Source organism: Epinephelus fuscoguttatus, linkage group LG15 (genome assembly GCF_011397635.1).
Source record: "Epinephelus fuscoguttatus linkage group LG15, E.fuscoguttatus.final_Chr_v1".
Taxonomy (NCBI): domain Eukaryota; kingdom Metazoa; phylum Chordata; class Actinopteri; order Perciformes; family Serranidae; genus Epinephelus; species Epinephelus fuscoguttatus.
Genome location: NC_064766.1, coordinates 32,081,097 through 32,096,158, shown reverse-complemented (window position 1 = coordinate 32,096,158; position 15,062 = coordinate 32,081,097). Strand labels below are relative to the sequence as shown.

The window sequence follows — 15,062 nt, the reverse complement described above, 5'->3', positions numbered from 1 at the left end:
GGAATGTTTTTTGTTAGTCCCTGTTGACCCGTGTTGGCAGTTTATGAGAAATATGCAAAATTGTTCTTGAATCAGTTTCTATGAATTAATAAATCATAACCCTAAAAGGCATTCGACTCGGACTTTTAATATCCTGCGGGCGTTTTCTGATGATTCTGACATGCCTTTGTTTCGAGCCATGCCTCTGTCTCAAATTATTGTATTGTGTTTTTCAATGACCTTGTGGAGAAATGGAACACCTGGGTTGGAAAAGCAGCTCATTACGTGAATTGTGGCTGGAAAATGAACAATGACAGACGAGCGAGACTGAATACCAATAGGCTGTGGCACTGATTGCCTTTTTGTTTTAAGATGTTGGCTGTCCTGCCACGTTCTGTGTCCCCTCTGTCAGACAGTCATGTTCATTTCACCACTCGCTTGATATTGTCTGATTTGTCACATGAGCAAATCCGTACAGGCATGAGCTTGGCAGGTATGCAGCTTGTGCTTAGAGTGTGAGAGAGAGAGCTGTTTTTCTGAGTGACTGAGCAACGGAATAGTGAAATCGGGGTCAACTGGGGTCTTGACCCGATCATAAGCCTGTCTGTGTGAGTGTTTGTGAGTCGGGGGTGTATGCATGACTCCAAAGCCTGTAAAGACTGTGATCCATCCCATGTGATGGATGAGGGCCAGGGTTAAGGGTGTACTGGGGGGATAAGAGTTGTACTTAAGGGTCACTGACGCTAACTCACAGCTTGTGCCCTTCGGTCTGTCACGCACCCTCACTGCACAATCTTTTCAAACAACACATTTCAAGGAAAAAAACTGACATAGATATTTTACACAGAAATCGAAGGAGAGTAGAACAGACATTGAACTGCTTGTCATGATCATATGAGCAGTACAGTGGTAGGCAACCTTTACTGTCACGAGCCATTTTCAGCCCCAGAAAAATCTGTCCAGGGCTACAAACATATTTTAGCCTTACAATGAAGGTAATGCAGCCTATTAAATCTAAATTACCAATCACCAATAGGGTCTAAATGAGCACTCATTAAGTTTTGCTACGAGGTGGCTACTCTGCAGTGGGCTATGCATGATTATTTGGTAGTTTAACTTTGCAGCATTGGCGTTACAGGCAAACAAATACATCCAAGCATTATTAGATTCTCTATTTTCCTACAAGACTTTTCATCTTCTGGATTTGGAATTCACAGCAAGCCTTGCGAGAGAGAACTAAGACTAGCCTCTGCTATTGAGGTCAGAAAAAAAATTGAAAATGGAAAAGGCACCAGATGTTTGACACACGTTTTTGTTGCAGACATGTTAAAGCATTTTTTAATTCAGTGTATATGCAGCATATTTTTACAACTGGGGAATGTTAGAATAACTTTAGGCCTTCAGCGGTGATAAATGAAAATAACCGTTGTTCCTTTCAGCATTATTTTTTCAAAGACAGATGGAGCCTCTTGAGAGGGGCTAAAGAGCTACATAAATGCAGCTCCAGAGCCGCAGGTTGCCTACCCCTGGACTAGTACAAAGGAAAATGGTGATCGTTGTTAGTTGTTATGGTGGCAACAGACATCAGCGAGGCTCAAAGTGTTTCACACTTACTCACATTTTTACCTATTCTTACGCCTATATTCCTGATAGAACAGAAAAATGCAAACCATATACTGATCCGAGTTTGTTTTTCACCGAAACTATGACTAACGTTAGCTTAATTGCCTTGTTAACTCATCGTGAAACACACTTCAATCAAGTCAGACAAAATGAAACTCCCCAAAGTCGTCTTAGTTAGTCTTGTTAGTCATCTAGTTAGTTTGTCCACTATTCCAACAATCACAAAGCCTGAGCTGGATGTGAAAACATGATCACTGTTCATCCCCACGGCCTTTGCCTGTCAGCTGTCAACTGAGCAGCGTCTCTCACTCGTTCTTGAGATGTAACGTTAACCATTGCTGTTTACATGCTTCAGCAACCATGCAATCAGTGGCAACAAAAGAAGCAGGGAAATAACAGTTACCACGATAGTTTTAAAGTAACAGATTGCTTACTTGAAAACCTCCTTCTCCACTACGTGTTTGGTTGTTTCACCAAAAACTCACCTCAGTGAGTTCACAACTTGCCACAAGTTTGTTTGTTTATACACAAGTGTAGTATGGATTTTAAGATCCTTTCATTGGTTTATAAAGCTCTTAATGGTCTTAGTCCGACCTTTGTATCTGATTTGCTTTTATCGTATGAACCCTCAGCTCGTCTGGTAGTGGCCTTTTAATCATCCCCAAAGTTAGAACAAAAACCCACAATGAGGCATCATTCATAACTATGGTCCACATCTGTGAAACAGACAGTGATGATGGGGGGGAGCCCGTCTGTGTGGAGTTTGTATGTTCTACCTGTGTCAGCGTTGGTTTTCTCTGGGTACTCCGATTTCCTCCCACAGTCCAAAGACATGCAGGTTAATTGGTGACTCTAAATTGTTCGTAGGAGTGAATGTGAAGTGAATGGTTGTCTGTCTCTATGTGTCAGCCCTGTGATAGTCTGGCGACCTGTCCAGGGTGTACCCTGCCTCTCACCCAGTTTCAACTGGGATAGGCTCCAGCCCCCCTGTGACCCCCAACAGGAAAGGCAGTTATGGAAAATGAATGAATGAATGAATGACCATTATATATGTTATATTGTTTTTACTGTGTGAAGCATGTTGTGTTGAATTCTCTTTGTATGAAAAGTGCTATATATAAAGATTGATTGATTGATTGATTGATTGAAGTTGGTCCGCCACAACGGTCGCAATGGCAACAGAAAAATGGCTGCCACCATCCTACTACACTGATTAGAATGGGAATGCCCATTCTCCTCTCTCTACTCTGTTTCTATGCCAAGTTACATAAGTAAATGGCTTACCTTGAGTCATAACTTTAAAGTGCTTTACTTTGTCAATACTGGAGTGCTGTGGGTTTTTTCAGAGTGATAGATATCTGATAATACATTATAGGACTCTTTCCTTTAAAGCTCAGATTTATCACAGTACCTTTCCACATCAGCTGCTGCATATGTTTGATTGCATTTTCCCACAATTTGCTGCCAAGCCATTTCTGGTGGTTTAAAGCCTCACACACACTTCAGAGTGATGCCAAAGGAAAAGTCAGGGGAGGACTTAGTGTACTGTGACTTTGATTGGGTTTGAGTAGGAAAGCCATTTCCAAACCCATCTTGGTCATAATCCTTTGCCTTGGCTTACTGCAACTCCTAACTGTACATTTCCATTTTATCTCACACACACCTGGTGATGCTTGCGTGACAAGCTAATAAAAGTCTCGTTCCGCTACCCTCATAAATTCCACCTCTCCAATTACTTTGGATTCTGATGGGCTACATACATTCTGCGACCGCACATTCTAAACACATGCACCTTATGTGACACAGAGCCAGCGTGCTTCCATGCATGATGTATTGCCCGCAGTGTGCACTATATTATACGCTCAGCAACACGCTTAGTCTAACCCCCCGGCTCTGCATATCAGCCATTGTTAAAGCCTCTTCACAGGGACTAGCTCATATTGCAAATCTTCTCATGTAGCACTTGTTTTGGCCAGTCAATACATCACTGTTGTGTGGAAAGAAGATCAGAGTTTCCTCCAAATTAACTTGGGATTTGGAAATTTGTGGCACACAAAGTCAGTCCACATGCTTGTTTATGAGCCAGATTCAGACTGAAACTGTTGTCATTATCAGGAAATGCAAAGAGGAAGCGTACCTGCTGGGAAAATGACTGACAGTGAAGAGATCATCATCTCATCTCTCCCAGTCAGGCTTGCTGGGACATGAGGTCATCGCAGTTAGACTGTGATGAGTAGCAAGCAGCGATCCACAGCTGCCATACCTCCGTCAACTCGCCGCGGAGTGAGCCAGAGACGGAAGGAGAGAAAGAGAGAAAGACAGTGAACCTTAACAAGGATTCAAACCCGTCAATCAAGACAAGAAAGCAACAAGGGGAGGAAAAGGTGGGAGAAGAGAGAAAGAGAGGAGTTCATTACCAGTGGGACAGACCAAAAAGATGTGAGGGCAGAGAAGAAGTGAGAAGGAAGAGGAGGAGAGAACAATGCAGAGAGAATCCTGTAGAGACCACTTGAAAGGGAGGAATGTTTTGGTTTTTTTGCATGCAGCCAGTTCAGTTGTGGGTTATTCTCCCACTGGGGAGACTAATTGCTTGTTGATCTAATGTTCTATCCCCTCCTGTCCCCGAAAAACCAACACATTAAATGAGTGATGGGTCTATGTGCTTTTTCTTCAGCGGGACAGGAACTCCTGGCCTCCTCCAATCTAAATATTCACAAATCAGGAGAAAAGACTTTGGGCTCGGTTCCAAATTTGATGAAGCATAACGCTATGCAGCCCGCTGCTGCCCGCCCTTAGAGCGATCCCTCTGAGGGCTCGCTAACACTGTTCACATCACTTTCTCATTCTCCCTCTCTGTCTTTGCCCGTATCTGTTTCTTCCTCCCTCTCGCTCCGTGAGGCAGATCAGTGAGCGGCTAATTAATGAGTTTAATGCTAGGATTCATGCACATATTATGTGTCAATTAGAGAAAGAGCGTCAGCTCCAAGGTAGGAGTTATAATCTAGACGGACATTCACCCTGTGCTGGGTGTGAAGTGTTTGCATGTGCTTGTTTGTTTTTGCCTAGCTGTCACTTATCTCCCGTCCTGTAACGCTGATCGCAGCATCTTCACTTGTTCAAGGAGAGACATTAAATTATCTCAGGTTCTGTAGAACATATGCTAGTCAAGTGGCGGAAAATGTGGGTGCGCCTTTTCATTTAATGGGGTCAGCAGTGGTTACATGTGCCGCTGTGTAAATCAGTTCCGTAAATGTATTCTGGAGGTGAGGAAAGCATTGATGCCAATATGGGGGTGTTTTTCAGGGTGTGTGTTTATTTGAGTGAGTGTGTACACGAGTGTAAGAGCGCGCGTGTGTGTGCATTCTTCTGCTCACAAGTTTGCCTCGAGGCACTTTTGCAGCACTGCTATCTCAGACGGCTGATTCAGCACAGCCTTCTCTGCCTTTCTCTTCAGTTTTGCCCATTTATGAGTGTCCAGGCTCGCTACTGTCTGTCTGTAAACACACAACCCCAGGGCAGAACCCGATGCACATATTCTGCTCACGCCCCATTAAACACACACTGAACAACTTATTGTGATCCCTTTTCAGAGTCAGGGCAATAGATTTGAAGCTCGCCTGCGTGTGTGTGTGCGTGTATGTGTGTGATGGCCATGTGTGTGGTTCCTCGCTCACCCTGATGTATGAATTTTATATAGCAAAGATGATGACACATAAGTTCTCTCCCCCTCTCCTGCTGAAAATGAATTTTTGATCTGTGTTTTATCGTCTTGTAATCTCTGATATCTTTGGAAGTTATTGCTTTATAAAATGGCTCTGCAGCTGGTTTGTGCTTCCCCATATGGCCAGGCTAGGTTTTTTAAGAGTCTCAATGTTCTTGTATTAGATGGAGCTCGATCTTCTCACACATGAAACTGTGTATTACAAGTCAAGAGAGGTCGCAGACTTCCACTCCCACACACTAAAATACAGGCTCATGCTCCCCTATAGAAGTATTATTACCTTTACTCTTACAAACCCTGTAGAACTATATATTCCCCCATACGTGCATCTGTAATTTCAACACAACCCTGGAGTATCCGCAGCATAGCAATGTGTTTTGCTCAGGGGCATATAGTAGTTGTGCATTGCAGCTGTGAAATGCCATGCAGCTCCTAGGGTTGTTTTATAAGCTGTTTGCGGTTGTTGTGGTCCTGCCATGTATGTGTGTTTGTATATGACGGCCTGGCTGTGTGTGGACAGTGTTATGTGACTAGACATGAGGTCAGTCAGTTAGCCTCTGGTGTGTCTGCCAGCGCGACCAAAGGAGATTGGAGAGCAGCCGCCGTTGGGGGCAGCAGTTTGAGTTGTGTGTATGTGTGCATGATGCCTTGTCTTTCTCCTTCACCTGCTTTTCATCTGGCTCTTTTTTCATCTCTCCATCCTTCATTAACAGCCCATCAGAGAGGCCGGCTGAATAGTATGAATGGAGGAGTCGTAAAAAGCAGAAACCTGCCCTTTTTACAACGTAGTAAAGTAGAGTCGGGCTCCCAAAACCCAGCCTCTCAGAGCATTTTTAATGAAGCATAAAATTTTTTAATTAAATCTTAAAAGCCTGTTGATACAAAGGTCTAAAGGTTTTTCTCACATAGCTACTGTGCCACACTCTCCACTGTTTGATCCGACCGTGAGTGGGATTGGGACCAACTTCTTGGTCATTATTGCTTTAAATAACTCTTCATTTAGCACACTCTTCTTAAATATTGTAACAGAGGGCCCTTAATCAGATACAATGGACCCGTTTTGGGCTGCTTTCACCGATTTGTTTTGCTTTTAATATGTGAAACACCTGACCAGTGGCTCTCCGTGTTGTTTACCTGATTAAGGTTGTCATTGTCTGCAGAAGCCTTTTATTCTGGATATCTTTGCTGCGCATACTTTTCTCAGAGCATTTTTTCCATTCAACACATGTCCAGACACTGCTGTCACAGTGCAGTCTGTGAAAAAAAAAAAAAAAATCACTTTGGGTTTTACACAGGCATGAGTACCCTACATCCCATTTCTCAGCCGCAGTCAAGCTTTTACAATCTTTTACTCAGGCAAATAGACGCAGCTGGAGAAACTGTAAGATGCTTGTCCCATTAAATTTATAACCCCTCCCCCTCTGGAGTGCAGCAGCACCACAGCTTCCTCCCCCATCAGTAAGCCTGCTAAAATATTAGACATTTATCATAGTTATTATAGTCCGTAAATCCTTCCACACAGTGCAGAAACCCCTCAGCTTTGTATTCTTTTGGGATGTGAGGGTAAATGGATTAGGTTATTGCCTGGACTTAGGCGCAGTGATATCAGCTACAATAATCTTTGTCCTCCACCGCGGCCTTTAGAATTTAGGGCTCAAACACATGAAGCCATCCTCCAGTAACTAATGGCTTTGCCTCATGTTGTCTCATGTCTTCGGTTAAAATTTGTACTTGAACAAACTGCAAATGCCACAGCTGACCACTGACAGACATGTATGTTCTGTGCCTCCCAGATATAGTCAGTAGTAAAAAAACACAATGAAAAATAAATCTAGCCAAACATTTTCATGCCACTATCAGTCTGATTAAACAGCTGTGTTGATATGAATTGAAAATGTGTCTGATAAAATGTTGCAACTGGCACTGCTGAGGTTTTCTTTCTATGCCTTTACTCCCCATTGGTGTTGTTAGCCTGTGGTCTTTTGCTTGTGAAAGGAGAGAAGAAAAAGTCGGGGTGAAAAATAAGATGAAACCAGGTGAATTCACTGCTTTCTGGGCTGTAAGGCCAGACAGACAGTTCTCCCATACCGACCACCTTGGCTGTAGATGTATTATGCCATGCATATGCAAAAACAATGCAAAAACTATCAGTGTTGCCTCCCAATGCCACAGACGCTCAGCAGTTGTCCAACACCGCCTGATGGCCATCTTTCAACTGGGTGCATCAGGGTCGCTGGAGTAAGATAGATTGAGTCTACTGATTATGCACATTTGGAGAACATTCATGATTTTAGACTTAGAGTGAGATGAGAAGATTGATGCAGCTGTCATGTTATGTCAAATATAAAGCTACAGCCAGGGATTTGTATTTTGGGACTAGATGAGGGTGGAAAGCATGCTGTTAAGTATGAATATATGTTGAGAATCTGTTGATAGAGAGCAAGGTTATGTATTCTGCAAAGGTGGATTGCTGATGAATCTCTACATGTTTCACTCTGGTTTGAAAATCCCTGAATCTAATTTCACTCGAAAGGTTATCGCACATAAATAAGAAGAACATAATGGTCCAGTGACTTAATTAGTATAGAGGATGAAATACAAATTGGGCTTCAGAAGTACATGGATTTATCATTATTGAATTCTATCCATGTATGTATGTATGTCGTTGTCATCCTATGAGAACCATACACCTCCAGGATGTCAACTTCTCATGGCTTAGAAGGAACACCCAATTTAACAGCCTTGTGGTAATTTATTTTGTCAGATGGTTTAGTGTCTCAGCTTATAGGAAAACACTCCCATATTCGGTCATATTAAGGGGTTCAGGACCTCCATGTTCTGGAATTGGGTGGTCTCCATTGGACGATGACAGATTTATCTAGAAGAACTGTGACTGTTACTACTATTGAGATATGTATTATAATATGGTGAAAGTATGAGTGTGTTTGTGTGTATGTAGGCTCATTTGGACCTCTTAATACTTGTTGTTTGTTCTATGATCGCATAGATGAGGTGTCATAGTGTCCTGTGTCTGTTTCCCTCAGGTTAGGGGTGGGTGTTTAAAATCATCAATGAATTTCAGGAATAATGGTGTACATACATGTCTTTTTCTGTTTCTGTTTAGTTCTGTTTACAGTTGCTGACTTTTTGAATTTTTAAAATGTGCACTTACTATGCAACACAACAATAATAATGGAAATAGTGAATGAGATAAAGCTACAGCCAGCAGTGGGTTTGCTTAGCTTAGCATAAAGACTGAACACAGGGGGCAACAGCTAGCCTAGCTCCTCCTAAAGCTAACAAAATCCAACTACCAGCATCTGTAAAGCTCACTAATGAGTATATATCGTTTGTTTAATGTACATAGAAGTGTGGCAATGAGAATGTGTGGTGTTACGGGGGTTATATGTGGGAATATTTCAAGTCATTTTCAACCAATCACCAGCCTCCAGGGCAAAAAAAAAAATAAGCCAATGCAGAAGTGCCAAAAACTGCAGTTCCATGAATGGCCACTTGAGGCTGGCTCCAGAAGTGAATCGATCCCCATAGACCCCTATGTTAAAAGGTCCAACTTTACAGCAGAAATGAATATGTTTACAGCCTGGTGCAATAAGCAGTTTCGGTCACTATAGCTAATTCCCCCCCCATGACAATGGTGCAGGTGTTAATTTTTATATCTCAAAAAGTTTAGATTTGATCAAGGCTTAAAGTTATGCATAATCTCAGTCAGATCCACCCCTTGCTCCTCCAAAGCTCAACCACCTTGTCCCAGTATTGCCACTTATGGCTCCAAAAATCCAAGATGGCAGTGGTAAAAATGCCAAAGGAGTCCACAAACCAATGGGTGATGTCACAGTGGCTACATCTATCATCGTTGAGTTTGTGTTTTCAACTTCTGTCTCCATCTCTGCGCACCATTCTAGCTGATGTATTAGACCCAGATGTCTGGGTTTTGCGTGGTACTTGGCTTGTTATTTTTTTCCCCCATTCATTTTCTGACATTGTTTCTCTATTTTCACAGCATGCCCGCCGGGTACCTTCAAGTCAACCCAGGGTCCAGGTCTGTGCCTACAGTGCCCTCCTAACAGCCGCTCCACAGCCGAGGCCGCCACCATCTGTGTGTGCCGCAACGGTTACTACCGTGGTGACGCTGATCAGCCGGATGAGCCCTGCACCAGTGAGTCCATCGTACACGACATTACATGAACGCTGTCACGCGCTTACATTCTTGCATCTGTAAAAGGCACCCATGTGTGCATTGTCCGTTTTACTGTAAATGTAGATGTGACATCCATATTGAATAGACTGGCCATGCGTATACAAGCCACTATATTTTCACAAGGACAGGAGATAGATTTTTTTTCTATCTCACTTTGTCTCGTTCTCACTGTCATCAGACTAGTACATGTAGTAGCATTTAAATGAGCATGCATCCACAGCCCTAGTAGTCTTTTCAGTCTGGTCATAATAATCACATTTCAAGGTTTTCATCATTGACGTCTCCATCACTGTGCCATTGAGTTTCTTAGCTGTTTCCTCTCAGTTATCTCTGACTCTTTTGTCTTGCTGTTGTTCTTTCTTTCTGTCTGCTATCATCCCCTGAAGTCCTAATTACTCAGGCAGATGCTGCGAAGCTTCGACACTGTCCTGCCGCTATCCGCTGGAGATCCAATAAGGCCGCTCACAGCATCATAGTTATCTTAATATGATGTAAAAGCAATATGCTAAGCCTTCCTGTCGTCCCTGCTGACACACAGTTACACAGAAGGAGAGCGCTGTTAGACCCCAAAAAGTTTGTTTACCTCTCTTCCTTCACTGCCACTGGGGAGTTTCTTAATGGTATTTTCTCCTCACAACGGCAGACCTGGAAGCATTATTGGTGTGGTTATGTATTCATTTAGTCCTGATTTATTCGCATAGACCTGGCTAATTGGCCTCAGGAATATGGGCTCAGGACCACACTCCTTTCCTTATCGTTTAGCAGCTGTAACCTTCGCAGCTAAAACGTGTATTGAATGCACCTTTTTTTGCTGTGTTTCCTTTTTATAACTCCAAATAAGTGCTTTAAAGTTGCAGAGGGACCCCAATGCAGCATGGCTGTCTGTCTGGCTGCTTGAACGCTTCCCAAGCGTAGCCATCCACACCTTTAGGCTTTGGGTGTTCTCGACGGATGACACCCCACTTTCACCTTGAGTTTTCTCCGCCCTCCCGTGGCACACTCCATAGTTCTCTGGTGAATTAGTGAACGCTTCATCAAGTAAAGCATCTGCCTCTACCTTGAGGCCTTGAATTTTCCCCAAGCAATCTCCACAACAGCTCCCCAGTGGAGCTTCTTGAACAGATCCCTCTGGTCTGTGTTCAGTTTCCAAATGCAGCCCGTGTTACTTTTTTTCTGCTTTCAATCAAGCCACTTCTGTCTTATCTTCTCTGTCAGTTCTCTTCTCTTTCCCTCTGCTGCACACTCTGTTTTCCTTTCATGCTCAATACAACTTCAGTCCTCTCGATATCTTAACATTTAGGCGAGACTATTTTTGCTTTGTACTGGTAACACATCCTAGGTGCCCGGTAAAGTAATTCTCCGTATGTTAAAAAAATTGCCCACTGTTATAATCACAATTACACAGTGTCCCACAAAGTAAGATATTCATTAAAAGAGAAAAATGCTTTTATTTCCCACACATTTAAATGCATGTCCTACTGAGGATTTTAGTTTAAACCACCTCTTTTAACATTAACATCTTAAATCGACTTCAATTCCTATTGAATTTGTGTTGACTGAATTCTTTTGCAGCGGCACATTCAAAGCCTCCTCTGAAGGTTGAATCATACAGAGGCAGCTGAGCTTGATGCTCAGGATGCCCTAGATCTCAGCAGGGGGGACCAGTGAGATCATCCCAGTAAGAATCTCTTTAATACAGCGGGTCCCGATAAGAGCGCTGCTTGAGTAGCTTAAATCAGGCCAATCTGTGGCTGTAGACGCTGTAGCGTTGGCGCTTCTCGCTACCATCAGAGGCGCGGGTCCCTGTGTGCTCCAGATCAGTCTGATTAGCTTGCTGATGGATTGTCCAGTGCCTGGCTTTGTCAACGGGGGGGGCTTCATGCTTCCTACTTTTCCCTCAGGGATATGCCAAGTCTGTGATGCACTTCAGACTCCCCTCCACCTCCTGGCCCTCCTTCATTTCAATCCTCTGTCTTGCGCTGAGTCCAGCCATGCCTGAGGGGAGGAACACTGAGCGTTCTGTCTCACAGCATGATCCCACTCCTCTCAGCTTGGCTACCCAGCATAGTGGGCTTGGGGACAGAGGAAGTGGTTTGCATTGCACTGCATCCCCTCCTGGTCCCTTCCTCAGGCTCCAGACCCCAGTTTGATGTACTTGTACTTACCCATGGGCGTGCACATGAGAAAGAATCAAAGTTTATGCGTGAGAAGTGTGTGTTGCGGGGAAATCAGCCAGCTCCAGCATGCTGGGCCAGTAGGTTTCTCTCAATGTGTGAGTCAGAGAAGGAGAATGACAAGCTGAGTGGTAACTGAGGGGAGTCGGGCAGTGAAGCCAGTGCTGATTGTTCCATAGGGGAGAAGGGATGCAGTGATGGAGCGTTTTGGTGTGAGGGATGGGAAGGGAATGATGGGAGGAAAGGACTAATGACAAAGATAGACAGAAAAAAATCCATCAACACAGTGGAGATATGACAAACTGAGATTTGAATCTGTGCATTTGAAGGTTTTGTCTGGAGGTAGGAGAAATGATGGATTAAAAGAGCTGTCTGGGGAGGATCTGCACACAGCCCACAGTCACACAGGATATGAGAGTCCCAGTGAGGCACAATACGATAGAACATGCTGTATGTGCATGTTTACATCGTGGAAACCACCACTGCTAGCCACCAACCAATGCATGGGGAAAATGTTTGGAATGTAATTTAATCAACATAAATATAGGGAAAGAGATAGAAAATAGGATGGCTTTGACGGGTCTCAGCATTCCTGATCTGCACCACATTGGCTCTGAATCTTGCGGCTCTCACCCAATATCTGTGGCCCGTCCCCTGAAAGCCGCCTTGAGCCTTGTCAAACACTGTCTGCGCCTCATAAAAAACAAACAAAACCCATCAAAATTCCAGACTGGAAAGACAGAGTTATCTGGTTTTCCATTCTCCTCATCATTCCATTTAGATTTTTTTTCTCCATCTGCTCCCCTATTCACTGTCTCTCCTTGCTTCTTGTTCTGTTTTCAAAGGGAAAGAGGAGGGAGCCGTCAAAGAGCATAAATATTCTGTTCTTTTATCCGAGTGTTTTTTCTCCGCATGAACCGTGTTGTCAGGTCTAGAGTCAGTTCAAGGTGCTTCTTCCCACAGCAGTCAGCTGGCCAGTTTAATCTCTCAGTTAACCCTCCGAGACCCAACCAAGACCCTTTCTGTCTTTTTGGGGATGGGAGGCAGGGGATAAGAGCAGGCCAACAGGTTATGCGCCCCCCCCCTCCCATTTCGACTCTGAAAAGTTGTGGATGGTACCAATGGAACCGTTCTACTGTCCCCCCTCTGTTGGGGTACCTAGCACACAGATCTGGTACTAAAAGGTGGAGCTGTGAACACTGCAGTCTGATTGGTCAGTAGCGGATGGTCACTCTAGCTCAGAGATGTGGCTGGCTTTGAGGCTCATGTAACTACTATTCATACTGTTTTATTAGTAGACACTTACTATAAAATGAAAGGATGTTCTGCTACCTCTTGCAGCAGCTGGATTCTGAGAAAAAATGTAATTAGCTGGGCCGACTGGCGGTAACTTTTAAGGTGGAACGTCAACTTGTAATGTTATTTAATGTATGAGCTGATGAGGTGAATCCATCAACACACCTTACATTTCACTGTGACAACTTTGACCATCACTTTAGTTTTTATATGACGTACACTTTTAGTAATGAGTGGATCTGCAAGCCTTCATATATATATGTTGATTTCGACCAGGTTATGTGAACAGCATATATTCTAATCCTCACTCATAGTAAAAAAACGTCACAGGGGGCGTCAGTGGCTTGGTGGATAGAGTAGGTGCCCCATGTACAAGGCTGTTGCCGCAGCGGCCCGGGTTCGACTCCAGCCTGTGGCCCTCTGCTGCATGTCACTCCCTCTCTCTCCCCCTTTCACACTTGTCTGTCCTATTGATTAAAGGCTAAAATGCCCCAAAAAATATCTTAAGGAAAAAAAAAAAAAAGCGTCACTGATCGTCGTTCCTGTGGGCTCCGGCAACACTTAACCCCTGAGCTTACCTTAGAAAGACTAAATGCACAAACCCACTGTTTTTAAATATCCCATGGAGAGAGACTGACTGCAGCCTGTTTTATTTTGTTCTGAATATGTCGGCGTGCAGCCTCGTTCTGTGGACAACAAATGAGGTGCAGACTTCCATCTGTGTCACAGGTACAGTACTGTTTGGGGTGGAAAGACTAGGGTCTAGGTACCATGTCTGAAGGGTTACTTGTGGTTCCAAAGGTACCATACCGAAAGTATCTGGTGGAAACGCGGCTATAGAAGTGATATACATCATCTGAAATCTGGGAACTTGAAGATTAATTTGAGATACCTCTACTTCTTTACCTTCTGCTTAATAAACATTGTGTTTTAGTTTTTAGTTTTAACTATTTAAAGTTTGAGTGTACAAGGGCTTAGAACAATATGATGCAAGTATATGATGTGATATAAGTTGCAGGAAATTTGTGTTGATGCCATTTGTTACTCAGATTTGGTGCTACATTTAAGCATTTCTGACCAGCTTGGAATTTATAGTAGTGGTCAATAATCCCTGCAAAATACCACATTAAGACACCGAGACCTTCAGCAACACCACAGTAAATCAATACTGTGATTTTGTATCAAAAACCTTTGACATTTGGAGATTTCTGTAAGAACTGCATGTTTTGGCGATTTCATAGCGAGCACTTCTGCTCTGGAAACTGCTGAGGAACCCATTGTATTGTCAATATACAAATGAAAGCCAGAAATCCTCTGAATGCCCCAGGTCTCTCGTCTGTGGTTGTAAAGTTTCATGAGGCTGCGATTTTCCTAGAGGTTGCGCTAGGTGATTTTATATAGTAATGTCTGTAAAAAAATGGTCTCATTACATTGAAATGGCTACTATGGGGTCTAACATCACGCATAAATAAACTTAGGTTCATTGAATTCACAAGAGTCTCAGATTTACAGTCCTTAATTCAGAGCTTTATTAAACCCCCATCCTGACAAGCCAGCATGATGTGATTGGTACCACTGGATTCCTTAGGTCTTCTAGTTCATGTAACAGTATTATTGATCTAGTACCAAAACATGCCACAGCCTTCTAAAGACAGGAATGTCGACTGGTATCACTGATGGCCCCTCAGGCCTCAGAGGGTTCATAGTAAATGGAGCTTAGTCAAGATAATTGTCTGGCCTACTCTAATTCCAGTGCTGGCAAGGAAGACATAATGCTCTAGACATCATGCATGCACACATGTTCAAAAATGACTCCAGTCTCTCTGTCGCTTCTGAAGCTTTATGCATGCAGAAATTCAGTGTTTGAAGTTACTGCAGAGAATAATGTGGGTGGGTAGATTATCTTTTAGTCAGAAAAGCTTCCGCATATTCATATTGTTCCTCCTCAGACAAGTCATTGTGGATGCACCCACATCTCCCAAGCTCCATGCTCCCATACACACTAACACACACTGTCTATCTATGACTCCCTCAGTCTCTCAGCCAGACA

The 15,062-nt window shown here is 43.4% G+C and overlaps 1 protein-coding gene across 4 annotated transcripts in view; it reads left to right on the top strand.

Annotated features, from left to right (window-relative positions):
* Positions 1–15,062, top strand: part of LOC125901967 (ephrin type-B receptor 1-B) — a 223,269-nt gene that overhangs the window by 123,855 nt on the left and 84,352 nt on the right. For all 4 annotated transcript variants that reach the window (XM_049598023.1, XM_049598024.1, XM_049598022.1 and 1 more), the window contains one exon: positions 9,345–9,500. In XM_049598023.1, the coding sequence (XP_049453980.1) occupies positions 9,345–9,500 (156 nt within the window). The remainder of the gene's footprint in view (positions 1–9,344; positions 9,501–15,062) is intronic.